The sequence below is a fragment of the Pelophylax lessonae genome (assembly GCF_965119305.1).
Source record: "Pelophylax lessonae genome assembly, chromosome: 6".
In the NCBI taxonomy this organism is placed as follows: Eukaryota; Metazoa; Chordata; class Amphibia; order Anura; family Ranidae; genus Pelophylax; species Pelophylax lessonae.
The window spans coordinates 72,629,496-72,641,819 of NC_138773.1; the positions used below are offsets into that span (position 1 = coordinate 72,629,496).

Consider the following 12,324-nt stretch of genomic DNA (forward strand, 5'->3'; position numbering starts at 1 on the left):
TGGGCTCTGACTAGGCCATGCAAGAACATTGACTTTGTTATCCTTCAACCACTGTGTGGTCATTTTTGCAGTGTGCTTTGGGTCATTGTCATGTTGAAAGGGAGAAGAAGAGAGCTACAGGCTCAGTGCCACAATGAGTCATAAGACCTCCTGCCACATCCCCAATACTATTGGAAAACAAAACTAGGACTTCCCCATGGGACTTTAGAGGCAGTAAACTGTTAACGAGGTATAGAAAGTTTATTGAGTATATATAAATCATGTAAAAGTGATAAACATCACAATAAAAAAGAGCAGTGGATGAAAAATACAAGAAAAAAAATAAAAAAAAAATAAAAAATTATTTATATATATATATATATATATATATATATATATATATATATATATATATATATATATATATATATATATATATGCTACATAGCATGCCCAAAGGCCGGAGCTCTACTGGTTTTCATGGTAAGTAGACCTTTAAAGTGAAAACATGTTTCGGAATATATCATTCCTTCTTTATAGGGGAGTGGGATGAAAGCACAATATTTCAGTGAGGCCTCCCGAAATATGATGAAAAGGGCCTCACCATAAATATGTACCAATGTTTAAAAAAGAACAAGTAGATAATCCATAAACAGATAAAAGATATAAAAAAATCAGCAGGCTAAAACAGGAAACGTATAAAATCCAACTCTTAAAAGCTAATCCGATTCCTTGAGAAAATATGTATATCCGTCTAAAATATAGGAAAATATTTCTTCAATATATCTGACTCTGTCTGTTGACCCTATGGGAGTTGTTACAAGTCAGATATATTGAAGAAATATTTTCCTATATTTTAGACGGATATACATATTTTCTCAAGGAATCGGATTAGCTTTTAAGAGTTGGATTTTATACGTTTCCTGTTTTAGCCTGCTGATCTTTTTATATCTTTTATCTGTTTATGGATTATCTACTTGTTCTTTTTTAAACATTGGTACATATTTATGGTGAGGCCCTTTTCATCATATTTCAGGAGGTCTCGCTGTGATTGTGACATTGGTTGGCTCGGTCTGAGCTTTTTCTGAGATTTTCTTCTTTTTTGCGCCGACTCATTGTGAATTTGATATTGGTATTTTAGTGATAAATGCTAGAGCTGGCTGCATGTAGAATCGGATTTGATCCGAATCTCAGAGCTATTTATAATTTGTTACCAACTGCAATATACTAGAGGAATCCTCCTACTTGGATACACACATGACAGCGCATTTATCACCCCATACTTTTTTCTTACAATATTTCAGTAATATATAACATTGCTCAATGGTTCAATGGTATGAAGCATACACCTGAGTAAGAACAAGTCTCCTCCCAAGGGCCAATCAGAGGACTGAAGCAGGTGGAAAAATGGGAAGGAATGGGTGGCAGTAGGGTGCAAGTCTGAGGACCAAATAAAGGAACTCGCAAGGATCAAAAGGCACAGGGACCATATATAAATTAGATGGCTGCGCCGAGGAAAATACACTGGTTCACAGGTGGACTGATTCCCTCCACTCCACCCTACCACTTTAAAGGTCTCCTTACCATGAGAACCAGTGGGGCTCCAACCTTTGGGGATGCTATGTAGCATTTATATAAATGTCTTGTATTTTTCATCCATTGCTCTTTTTTTTATTGTGATGTTTATCACTTTTACATGATTTATATACTCCATAAACTTTCTATACTTTTTAACTGTTTACTGTCTCTAAAGTCCCATGCGGAAGTCCTAGTTTTGTTTTCCAATTGTCATGTTGAAAGGTAAATCTTCTTCCCGTTGACAACTTTCTGGCAGAGGGCAGCAGATTTTCCTGAGTAGGAGGAGTCACCCTTGTTTTAAGATTCAGTCAGCACCGACGTTCCAAGAAAGGAGCGAAATGCATTAGGTGGGAACCGCCGGTGACGTCACGTCCGATGCACGACGCGGAGTTGTGTTCCAAGCCGGCCTTTTATGCTTTATACAAGAGTTTACTTGTGAGTGTCCAATTTGTATTTCTCTATTGTGTTAAGTAATAGCAATATTTGCGCATTACATTTACATATAGTCTTGGATTCCTGCTTTTTAGTTTTCCTAATATCTCTACAAATCTACAAAACAAGTCTGTCTGGAAAATTCAATTGACTCAATTAATTTTCTAATTCTGTGAAATGCCCACAGTTCTGCTGGTATACAGAAACTGGGGTCTAGATTGGGAGCTGAGGAACTATAGATACATAGTTACAAAGGTGAAATCAAGACACCAGTCTATCCAGTTTAATGCACTATAACCCTGTATATTGTGTTCAAACAGATGCCCATCTAAAACATTTTTGAAACTATCAACACTTCCTTCTGACTCTACCAATTATGGAAGAGAGTTCTAGATTCTTACCGCTCAAACAGTAAAAAAAAAAACCTACGCAGTTTAAGGTTAAACAACTTCTTTTCCAACTTTGAGTGGCCATGGGTCTTCCTATACTCCCTGAGACCAAATAATCTCTTTCTTATGCTGGAATCACGGTTGAGGTATTTGTATATCGCTATCATATCTCCTCTCAAGTGTCTCTTCTTCAGGAAGAATAAGTTTAATGTCTGCAGCCATTTCTCGTAACTGAGGTCATCCAGCCCTTTTATGAGCTTTATTGCCTTTCTCCTGAACATTTTTCTATCCAATTCCAGCACATTTTTCCTGAGGACTGGTGACCAGAACTGGATGGCATACTCAAGGTGCAGCCGAGCCTGAGTTTTATAAAGTGATAGAATTATAATTTTATCTCTGGAGTAGATAACCTTTTAAATGCGTGCTAATATTCTGCCGGCATGGCATGCTATTACTGAGTCGGTCATCTACTAGCGCCCCCAGATCTTTTTCCATCCTCGATTCTCCCAGAGGTTCTCCTCCTAGTGTGTAACCTGCATTCATATTTTTTGCCCCAAGTGCATTACTTTACATTTCCCTACATTGAACCTCGTTTGCCATGTGTTTACTCCTCTATTTTATTGAGGTCCTCCTTGTAAAGTTGCTATTTCCTTTTGTGAGGTCATTGCCTTGCATAGCTTTATATCCTCAGGAAACACTGAGATTGACTGTTTATCCCATTATCTTTATCATTTATGAACAAATTAAACAGAATTGATCCTAGGACAGAGCCCCCCCCCCCTTTATTTTAAATTAAAAAAAAAAAAAAAATGTTTTAGCAATCCTAACACATGCCATGTTGATAGCTCCACTTTAACATGTTGTTATTATTTTTTTTAAATGATCAGTGTAGGGAGGATTGTGATTGCTTGTTGCATTGGTGTGGATGTGTTTTACACTCCGAGTTCTGTTTAGAGATGTGTTTAAAGAGCAGCTAATATAGTTCTCAAGTGTTTTACCTGTCTTAAATCCTATCTAAACTTAAAAAAAACAAAATGTAATACACTATTGCAGCTTATAAGTCCTCAGATTTGGTGGCTGCATTATATTTTATTTTCCAGGATTTTTTTCTTCTTTATTTTTACATGCTGATCCTGCCAGTAACACACTTCCTGTTCTAGGATGACAACCGTACTGACTATCCATGTAGAACCAGCATTGTCACCCTGGGACAGGACTACAAGTAGCTCACCCTCTCTTCTTCTTCATAACATAGAGAGAAGGGGTTCTGTAGTCCTTATATCGTTGGGAACAATGTACCTGATAAGAATGCAGCACAGAAAGTGATCAGTATCCAAGTTTACTGACAGGATATACGGGTAATTATCGAACCAATATACCGTAATAGAAAACTGTTACTGTGATGTTTACCGGACAAAGCAAAGGGAGCAAATAAGAAAAGTTCATTGTTGGGTTTTTCACACACTTTAAAGTGTTACTAAACCCAGGAGCCTGCATTCACTATATCTGGTCTCCCACAGTACACAGAACATGGAAATTAAATTATTTTAGAAAATATAAACTGAACAATACCTTTTTCATCAGCAGTATATAGCAGTCTTGGGACTTCTATCAGTGCCCAGTCGAGCACTAGTTCAAGCTTGTAGGAGGATCTTTGGTTCTCCTCTGACTGTCCTATGAGGCTGCAGGACCCCTGACCCTCTCTCTGAACAGTGCTAATTGGCCCTGTGTTGATCACATGCACCCTCCCAAAAAAAAAAAAAAAAACTTTAGCAATACACACTAAATGGAGCGTGTGCTGAGTGCCTTCTAGGGCTCTGTTCTATCAGCAGATGAATTGGGGACAGTAAAAAAGGGGGAGGATCAGAGAAGATAGGATCAAACAGCCTTTATACACAAATAACCCCTTCGGTTCCACGGTAAGTATAACAATCATGCTTTACTGCATATAAAGACTGATTGATTGATTGATTGATTTTACTGTTGTTGTTTTAGTAACACTTTCACTTTGAGATAGACCTGCAATGCATACTTTCAAAAATAATAGTGGTGCACATTCTCTTGTTTATTTACAGGGGAGCTGTTTTCAGTTCTGTTGCCACGTCTGACTTCCCTGGTCCAATCAGATTGCATCTGGCAGAGGATTTGCTGGAGACTGATGGAGTCTGTCCCTGACAGGTGGATGGAGCCGGTGGTGACTGGGCTTGCACAGATGGCACCTGGGTAATGTTTTCTCGTGCGTTCTCTTCTGTTTTTGTCTTGCCTTCAGATTCCAACAGGAGCATTATCTGAATGGAGTTTGTTTCCCCCATTTTTATTGGTTTCTTCCCGCAATCCAAAAACATACTGGTAGGTCACACAGCGTCCACACAAACTAGCTCTACTGTGTGACTCTGGTAGGGTATTCAATTGTAATCTCTTTTGGGGGGAAAGGACTTATGTGACTAGTTCATTATTATCTGTAAAGCTCTACGCTGTATGTCAGAAAATTTTCAGCTTGCTAGTCAATCACAAGTCGGAGGCGCTGAACGTTAACTTACCAACCCCAACGCTCCAGAGTTTCAAGTCCCAATTCCCCTTTCTATGGCAACCGACGACCCTCTCTTATTTGAGAATCCGACCTACTCCCAATGTAGCCTCACTGTATAAAGCTAACTACTCACCTTTGTTTGCTAAACTAATAAAAGATATGTGAAAGTATGGTCTGATGCGAACTTGTCCTGGATGGGAAAAATAGTGTCTATTAAAATTGCAGTTCTACCCAGGTTATTATATTATTTTTGGACTCTGCCGATCTTAGTCCCCGCAGATGCCCACATTCCAATCCAATATCCTCCATTACATAGCTCAGGCCACAATGTACGCCCCTAAAGACCTGGGTGGTCTGGGAGTGCCCGAGTTTCGGAAATATTACATAGCTGCGCAGCTAGCCCCATTATGTCAACTTCACAGCCGTCACTATCATCCCAATTGGGTTCCACTGGAGGCTCAGGCTTGCTCTCCACTTGCAATTGACCACATCCTTTGGACTTTTCCAAAACACCGCAAAGCTATTTTGAGTCCAATGCTCTCTCGCTCACTGCACATATGGGATACGAGCTACAGGAGATGGCCTTTACATTCGGCACATACCCCAGTGGCTCTGCTACTTGGCAACCCCCGGTGTACAAAACGATAGATTTGGTTGGTTGGTGAACAAGGGATTGTACTGAATAGGCGACTATCTGGACAACAGGGGAATATGTCCTCCCTCGTACTTCATGGGCAGCTTAAAGATGCTCCCCATGGAGAGCTTCCATCCACAACAAATTCAACACTTTCTCAAATCACTACAAAAAGATGATTCTGACCTGACAGTACGCACTAGTTTTGAAAACAAGTGCATGCAGGATGCTGCTCTCCGGGGGGCGTCATGCTTTATAAACAGTTTATCAACCCTTTGACTAGATTGTCATATCAGGCGGCATGGGAGGAGGATCTGGGCATGGCCCCTGAGGCAGAGGACTGGCGCAAATGGAGCTCACAAATCCATAAAGGTATACTTACTGTTGCTCTTTGATCGAGGGGGGATACGAGGTACATGCCAGATGGTATTTAGTGCCAGAGCGCCAGTCCAAAATGTTTCCGGGACCCTCAGCCTCCTGCTTCAGGGGTTGTGGCCAGGTGGGCACACCAATGCACGTATGGTGGACTTGCCCTGAGGTTCGCCGCTTTTGGATAAGGGTCCACTCATTTATATTTTCGGTCACAATGGTTAACATCGATAAAGACACTAGTGTCGCCCTACCTAATAAGGCCAGTGGAAAATGTCCCTAGAAATACCCAGGCATTAATATACTTTATGTTCCTGGCTTCCAAAATTGCCATTGCGTCAGCATGGAAAAGTCCTGTCATAGACTTGACACTGATGAAACGTAAACTTAAATTGATCATGCTGAATGAAAAAATAGTGAGTGTTCTATGTGACAAACAACCCCTATTTGAGAAAATATGGTCCCCCCTGGCTAATATACCTACAGGTCCTTGATACATAGAGTTAGTTACCTGGATGACCGATGGAAGATTCCCAGATGGATTCAACCTTCCCTTTTCTTTCTTTCCTTCTTTTCTCTAACCTCTTTAACTTATGTCAATCTTGGTACGATGCCCCTATGGACTTTTTCGCTTCCCCCTTTCCCCTCTTCACCCAGGCACACTATAATGGGTGGCTGGATGGATGGTGGCCTCGCACTATCCAGGAAGTTTGAAGGTTTTTCCGGTAATTTATAATTAGTTACTGTCCTGGCTTTTATACTAGTTTTAATGTATTGGGACCCTCATAGTAGACCTAATCTGCGTGTTATGGTCTTCAATAATCTCTACTGAACCCCACATTTGTATGTTTCCTATGTTACATGCTCGGAGCATGCGAGGATTGTTTGCTGCTCTACTAAGTGATCCCCTTCTTTTTCCTTGTTTACCAAAACATTTAATAAAAAAACTATTGAAACAGAAATATAAAGAATAAATGTCATTGTCAATAGCCATTCATGCAGTGATAGGACAAGTCCACAACATGTCTTTCAAGGCAAGGCCCTGTAGTTCCTGTCTAGCTATTTTCCATCCGGGGACTTCATCACTATGGTGTGAATGGTTGCTGCTGTGCAGGGGGTGACAGGAGAATCATAGCAAGGCTAATTCTGGTACTTAAAGCAAACCTTCATCCAAAAACAAAGATGATTGCTTTCTTTCTCCTAGCCTCTATCTAAATTGCCGACTTTTTTTCAAGGTACCTGCTACCATTTCCTTAAAGGAGTTGTAAAGTCAGAAGGTTTTTTTTTTTTATCCCAATGCATTCTATACCTTAAGATAAAAAAAACCTTTTGTATGTAGAAGCCTCCCCAGCACCCCCTAATACTTACCTGAACCCGATCTCTGTCCAGCGATGTCCACGAGTCCCTCGGTCATCTGGGACTCTCCTTCCTGATTAGCTGAGACACCACAGCGGTGCCATTTAGCTTCTTCAGCTGTCAATCAAAGTCAGTCAGCCAGTCGGGAGAGAGAGGGGGCGGGGCTGAATGGCAGTTCCATGTCTGAATGGACAGATGGAGCTGCAGGCCGGCTCAGATGCCCCAAAGCAAGCTGCTTGCTGTGGGGGCACTCGACTGAGCCAGGATCTGCAAAGAGGGACCCAAGAAGAGGCGGATCTGGGCTGCCCTGTGCAAATCCACTGCAACAGAGCAGGTAACTATAACATGTTGGTTATTAAAAAAAAAAAAAAAAACGAGACTTTACAATCACTTTATTCTTTGCCGTGGTGAGAATGACCAGAACAACCCACCCCAAACATACAGTGTTTTAAAGCGGAGTTCCGGCCACAAAAAAAAATTTTCAATGAAAATACCCCCGGGACAGTCAGGGATAGTACATTCCACAATGGATAGCCTCTGTACTGTCCCGGGTCGCACTTACCTTTTTAGAAGAAATACTTACCTTGAAAATTTCTTCTCCAGTGCTGCTATCTCAGATGTGGGCAGCTGAAGCCAGCGCATCCTCTTCTGCGTCCTCTTCTATGTCCTCTTCTCCCAGAATGCGCCTGCACCGGCCCCGCACGTCACTTCCGGTACGCGCGTCATCCCCCACAGCTTCTGGGCATGCCCAGAAACTTTTTAGCAGGGAATGAGGCGCCGCACTGGAAGTGACGAGCGGGGCGCATTGATTCCTGGGAAGGATGACATTCAGTTCCCAGGAATCAATGCTAAGAGGAAGTGACGACGCAGGCCTCGGCCGTAGAGGAAGTGGAAGAAAGGTGAGTATATTTTTCTGCAATAACAAGGTAAGTTAAAAAAAAAAGAAAAAATCGTAATTATCCATTTCTTTTTCAGGTGACTAGAAGCAAGCGGATGGCCCAAAATTGACTATGTCGATTTTGTGGCCGGAACTCTGCTTTATGCTGCTGAATTTTTAAATTTTACATGCCAACGTGAAGTCCTCCTTAAAGGAATACATTCACAGGGCAAAGTGTGCGTTGAGTCCAGGTAAACACATGTAATGCACACTGATGTGCAACAGTATGCTGTATTTTAACCACTTAAGCCCCGGAAGATTTTACCCCCATTCCGACCAGGGGGTATTTTGCGATTCGGCACTGCGTGAATTTAACGCACAATTGCGCGGTCGTGCGACGCTGTACCTAAACGAATTTGACGTCCTTTTTTTCCCACAAACAGAGCTTTCTTTTGGTGGTATTTGATCACCTGTGCGATTTTTTGATCACGCGCTATAAACAAAAAAAGAGCGTCAATTTTGAAAAAATAGCAATATTTTTCACATTTTTTTATATGAAATTCCCCCAAAAAAAAATGTAAAAATCAAAATTTTTAAAAATTTTCGGCCAATTTATTTTATGCTACCTATGTTTGGTAAAAAAAATCGCAAAAAGCGTATTTTGATTGGTTTGCGCAAAAGTTATCGCGTTTACTAACAAAGGGAAAGATTTTTGTCATTTTTGTTGTTTTTTTTTTTTAACGCGTAATGGCGGCGATCTGCGATTTTTTTTTTTTTTTTTTTGCGGTACTGCGACATTGCGGCGGACAGATCGGACCCTTGACTGACATTTTTGACACTTTTGGGGTTACCAGTGACATTTCTACAGTAATCAGTGCTATACATATGCACTGTTACTGTAAAAATACACTGGAAGTGAAGGGGTTAACTTTATTTGGAAGGGAGGGGCTGTGTGTGTCCCTAGGGGCGTGGTTTCTACTGTGATTGGCTGTGGCTCTAGCTGTAAGGACACTGATCAACGGATCTACATACCAGATCCGTTTTATCAGTGTCTTTGCAGCGAGGAGAATGATAGGCAGTTTGTTTACACAAGCTGCCTGACATTCTCCCTCTCCCCCGCCGATCGCCGAGTGACGGGCGGACATCGGGTCCGCTGGTCACACGCGCGGGGGGGTCCGTGACCACGCGGGAGCGGGAGCGCGCCCCGGGGGGCGCGCGCTCGCTCCCTAGACCCTCACAAGCAAGCAACGTAGCCCTACGTTAGTTTGCCTGTGAGGGGCTGACCGCCGACGTAGATAGTCGTGCGGCGGTCGGCAAGTGGTTAACATGCACTTTTCTCCTGGCTTCTTGGAACATGCAAAGGGTCTGTGGCATGACAGAGGAGCCAAACTTGTTTTCTCTTTCATTCATTGACGGAAACAGCGACATATCTTCATTAGTCGGATGGGTTATGCTGCACTTCCTAGGAGTAGGACACTAGGCGGAAAAGGGTTAACAAAGTTAACAGAGCTTTAACTACGTCCATGGTGGTATACTCCCACTTCCTGCTCTAGGATTCAGTTTTTTTTTCCTGCCTATTCAGGAGTGGTTTTACAACAGAGACCTGCCAAAAAGCACACGCTGGCCTCTCCTGTTTTCTCTGTCTCCTCAGAATCTGAGGCTGATATGGCCCCCGCGGACGTAAATCGCCCCATGGGGTCCGCGTCCACGCACTTGGATTTCTCTTCCTCCACCTTGACGCATGAAAAAGCGCTGGTAGAGGCACTGATTGTGTCAGTGCGGGAAACTTTAAAAATGGAGGACGCAGCGTATGTTGCGTCGGCCACGCTGGTGCAGTTTGGCACCTGCATGTGGCTGCGTTGTCCTGTTGGTCGCCTTATCTGGTGGTTCATCGGGACAAAGTGGTACTTCGCCCTTGTCAGTCGTGCCTTCCTAAGGTTGTGTCAGGTTTTAACGTGAATGAGGACATTGTGTTGCCTTTGTTATGGCCTAAGCACCCCAAGGAGGTTGCTTTGCATTCGTTAGACGGGGTTCGGGCCATCAGGGTGTACTTGATGGCGACTGAGTCATTTTGGAAGGGTCCTCGTAAGGGACAGGCTGCTGCAACCATTTCCAGATGGATCAGGCAGACGGTGGTGCAGGTCTATTCCATTAAGGTTCAGGTTTCTCCTTTCCCTGTTTAAGCAGACTTCTGGCCTGAAAAAAAAAATTTAGATAAAAATACCCCCGGGACAGTCAGGGCTAGTGCATTCCACAATGGATAGCCTCTGAACTGTCCCGAGGTTCACTTACCTTTTTAGAGGAAATACTTACCTTGAAAATTTCTTGTTCAGCGCTGCCATCTCAGGTGTGGGCAGCTGAAGCCAGCGCGATCCTCTTCCGCTTCCTCTTCGGTCCTAGAATGCCCTTCACCGCCCCCGCTCATCAATTCCGACGCAGGCGCATCATCCCTGCACAGCTTCTGGGCGGTGCAGGAGCATTGATTCCTGGAAGCGATGACGTTCAGCTCCCAGGAGTCAACGCAAGAAGGAAGTGACGGCGGCAGCCGTGTCCGCAGAGGTAGGAAGAGGAAGTAAAGTAAGTATATTTTCTTTAAAAACAAGGTAAGTGAATAAAAAAAAAAAAATTAATTATCCAATTGTTTTACAGGTAATTAAAAGCAAGCGGACAGGGAAAAAACAATTTTCAGGGTGGAACTCTGCTTTAAGGCACATTCTACGAGGGTGCTCAGTGCCTCTTTGGCCTTCCCTCATCAGGCGTCAGTGGTTCAGGTTTGCAAAGCGGCCACCTGGGCGTCAGTACACATGTTCACTAAGTTTTACAAAGTGGATATCTTTGCATCTGCGGATGCTGCTTTTGGCCGCAAGGTTTTGCAGGCCACGGTGGCAGAGACTTCTGCCTCTTGAGGGTGTTTTTTCTAGTGGTGCACCAAAATTTTCGGCCGAAAATGGGCTTATTCCATTTCGGCCGAAATAGGGTTAAAAATGCCGATAGTAAAGATGGCCGCCGCGGGCGCAGCGCAGGTTTCAAAAGACCCGCCTCTGGCCGTCCTTTCCTTTCAAAAGACCCGCCTCTGGCCGCCGGCAGCCCGCCTCCCGGTGATGTCACTACTACTAAGATCTATGCATGAATGAACTAACAGACATGGCGGGCGGGTGAGCTGCCGCTAATAGCTGTAACTAAGTAAGCTCTTCACTTCGCTATCAGGCGGGTATCTCCGCTGACATGGAGGTGAAGAGCTTACTTAATTATAGCTATTAGCGGCCGCTCCCCCGCCCGCCGTGTCTGTTAGTTCATTCATGCATGCATAGAGCGTAGAAGTAGTGACATCACCGGGAGGCGGCCAGAGGCGGGTCTTTTGAAAGGAAAGGACGGACACCGGAGGAGCTGCGAGTAAGGACTCTGAGATTGCATCATTGGGATGGGGAGGGACATTTTAAGTAAGTACATGCTGTTTTTATTGAATAATTTTTACCAAAAAAATATTATACTACGGACAGTTCCTTTTATACCTATACATATAACGGAGGAAATTGGGGAGGAAACCCAGGATCATAGCAGAGAGAATACATTTATTTTAAAGACCCAAAAGCCAGATAAAGCATTTGGAGGTCCCCTAGACATGAGCAGATATACACAGATCAACATACAAAGCTATGCACTGCTATGCTGTTACCTTACAGCAGTAAGGTGAGCGGCCTGTGAGCACTTAGTTGTTATTACACTGAAGATTTAGGCAGGGGAGGGGACGCTGAGCCAGGGGGGGGGAGGGAAGCTGAGGCGAGGTTAGCAATGGTATTAGTATTATGCAGCATGAGGGGGTTAATATATTGCCACTGCTGGTCACTGATGCATTAGTGACCGACCAGTGGCAGTTAATTAACCCCTTTGTGCTGCATTAGTGCAACCAGTGTCAGTGCAACCAGTGTTAATTAACACGGATACTGGTTGCACTAATGCAGCACAAAGGGGTTAATTAACTGCCACTGGTCGGTCACTAATGCATCAGTGACCAGCAGTGGCAATACATTAACCCCCTCATGCTGAATACAAATACCATTTGGGGGGAAAAAGTCATTTTCGGTTTCGGTTTTCGGCCAAGGGCATCCTGCATTTTTGGTTTCGGTTTTGGCCCAGAATTTTCATTTCGGTGCATCCCTAGTTTTTTCTGGTATGTGAG

The 12,324-nt window shown here is 43.3% G+C and overlaps 1 protein-coding gene across 1 annotated transcript in view; it reads left to right on the plus strand.

Annotated features, from left to right (window-relative positions):
* The window catches only part of TELO2 (telomere maintenance 2), a 49,399-nt gene that overhangs the window by 9,840 nt on the left and 27,235 nt on the right, over positions 1–12,324 (plus strand). The window contains exon 4 of the mRNA XM_082262477.1: positions 4,454–4,601. Within this exon, the coding sequence (XP_082118603.1) occupies positions 4,454–4,601 (148 nt within the window). The remainder of the gene's footprint in view (positions 1–4,453; positions 4,602–12,324) is intronic.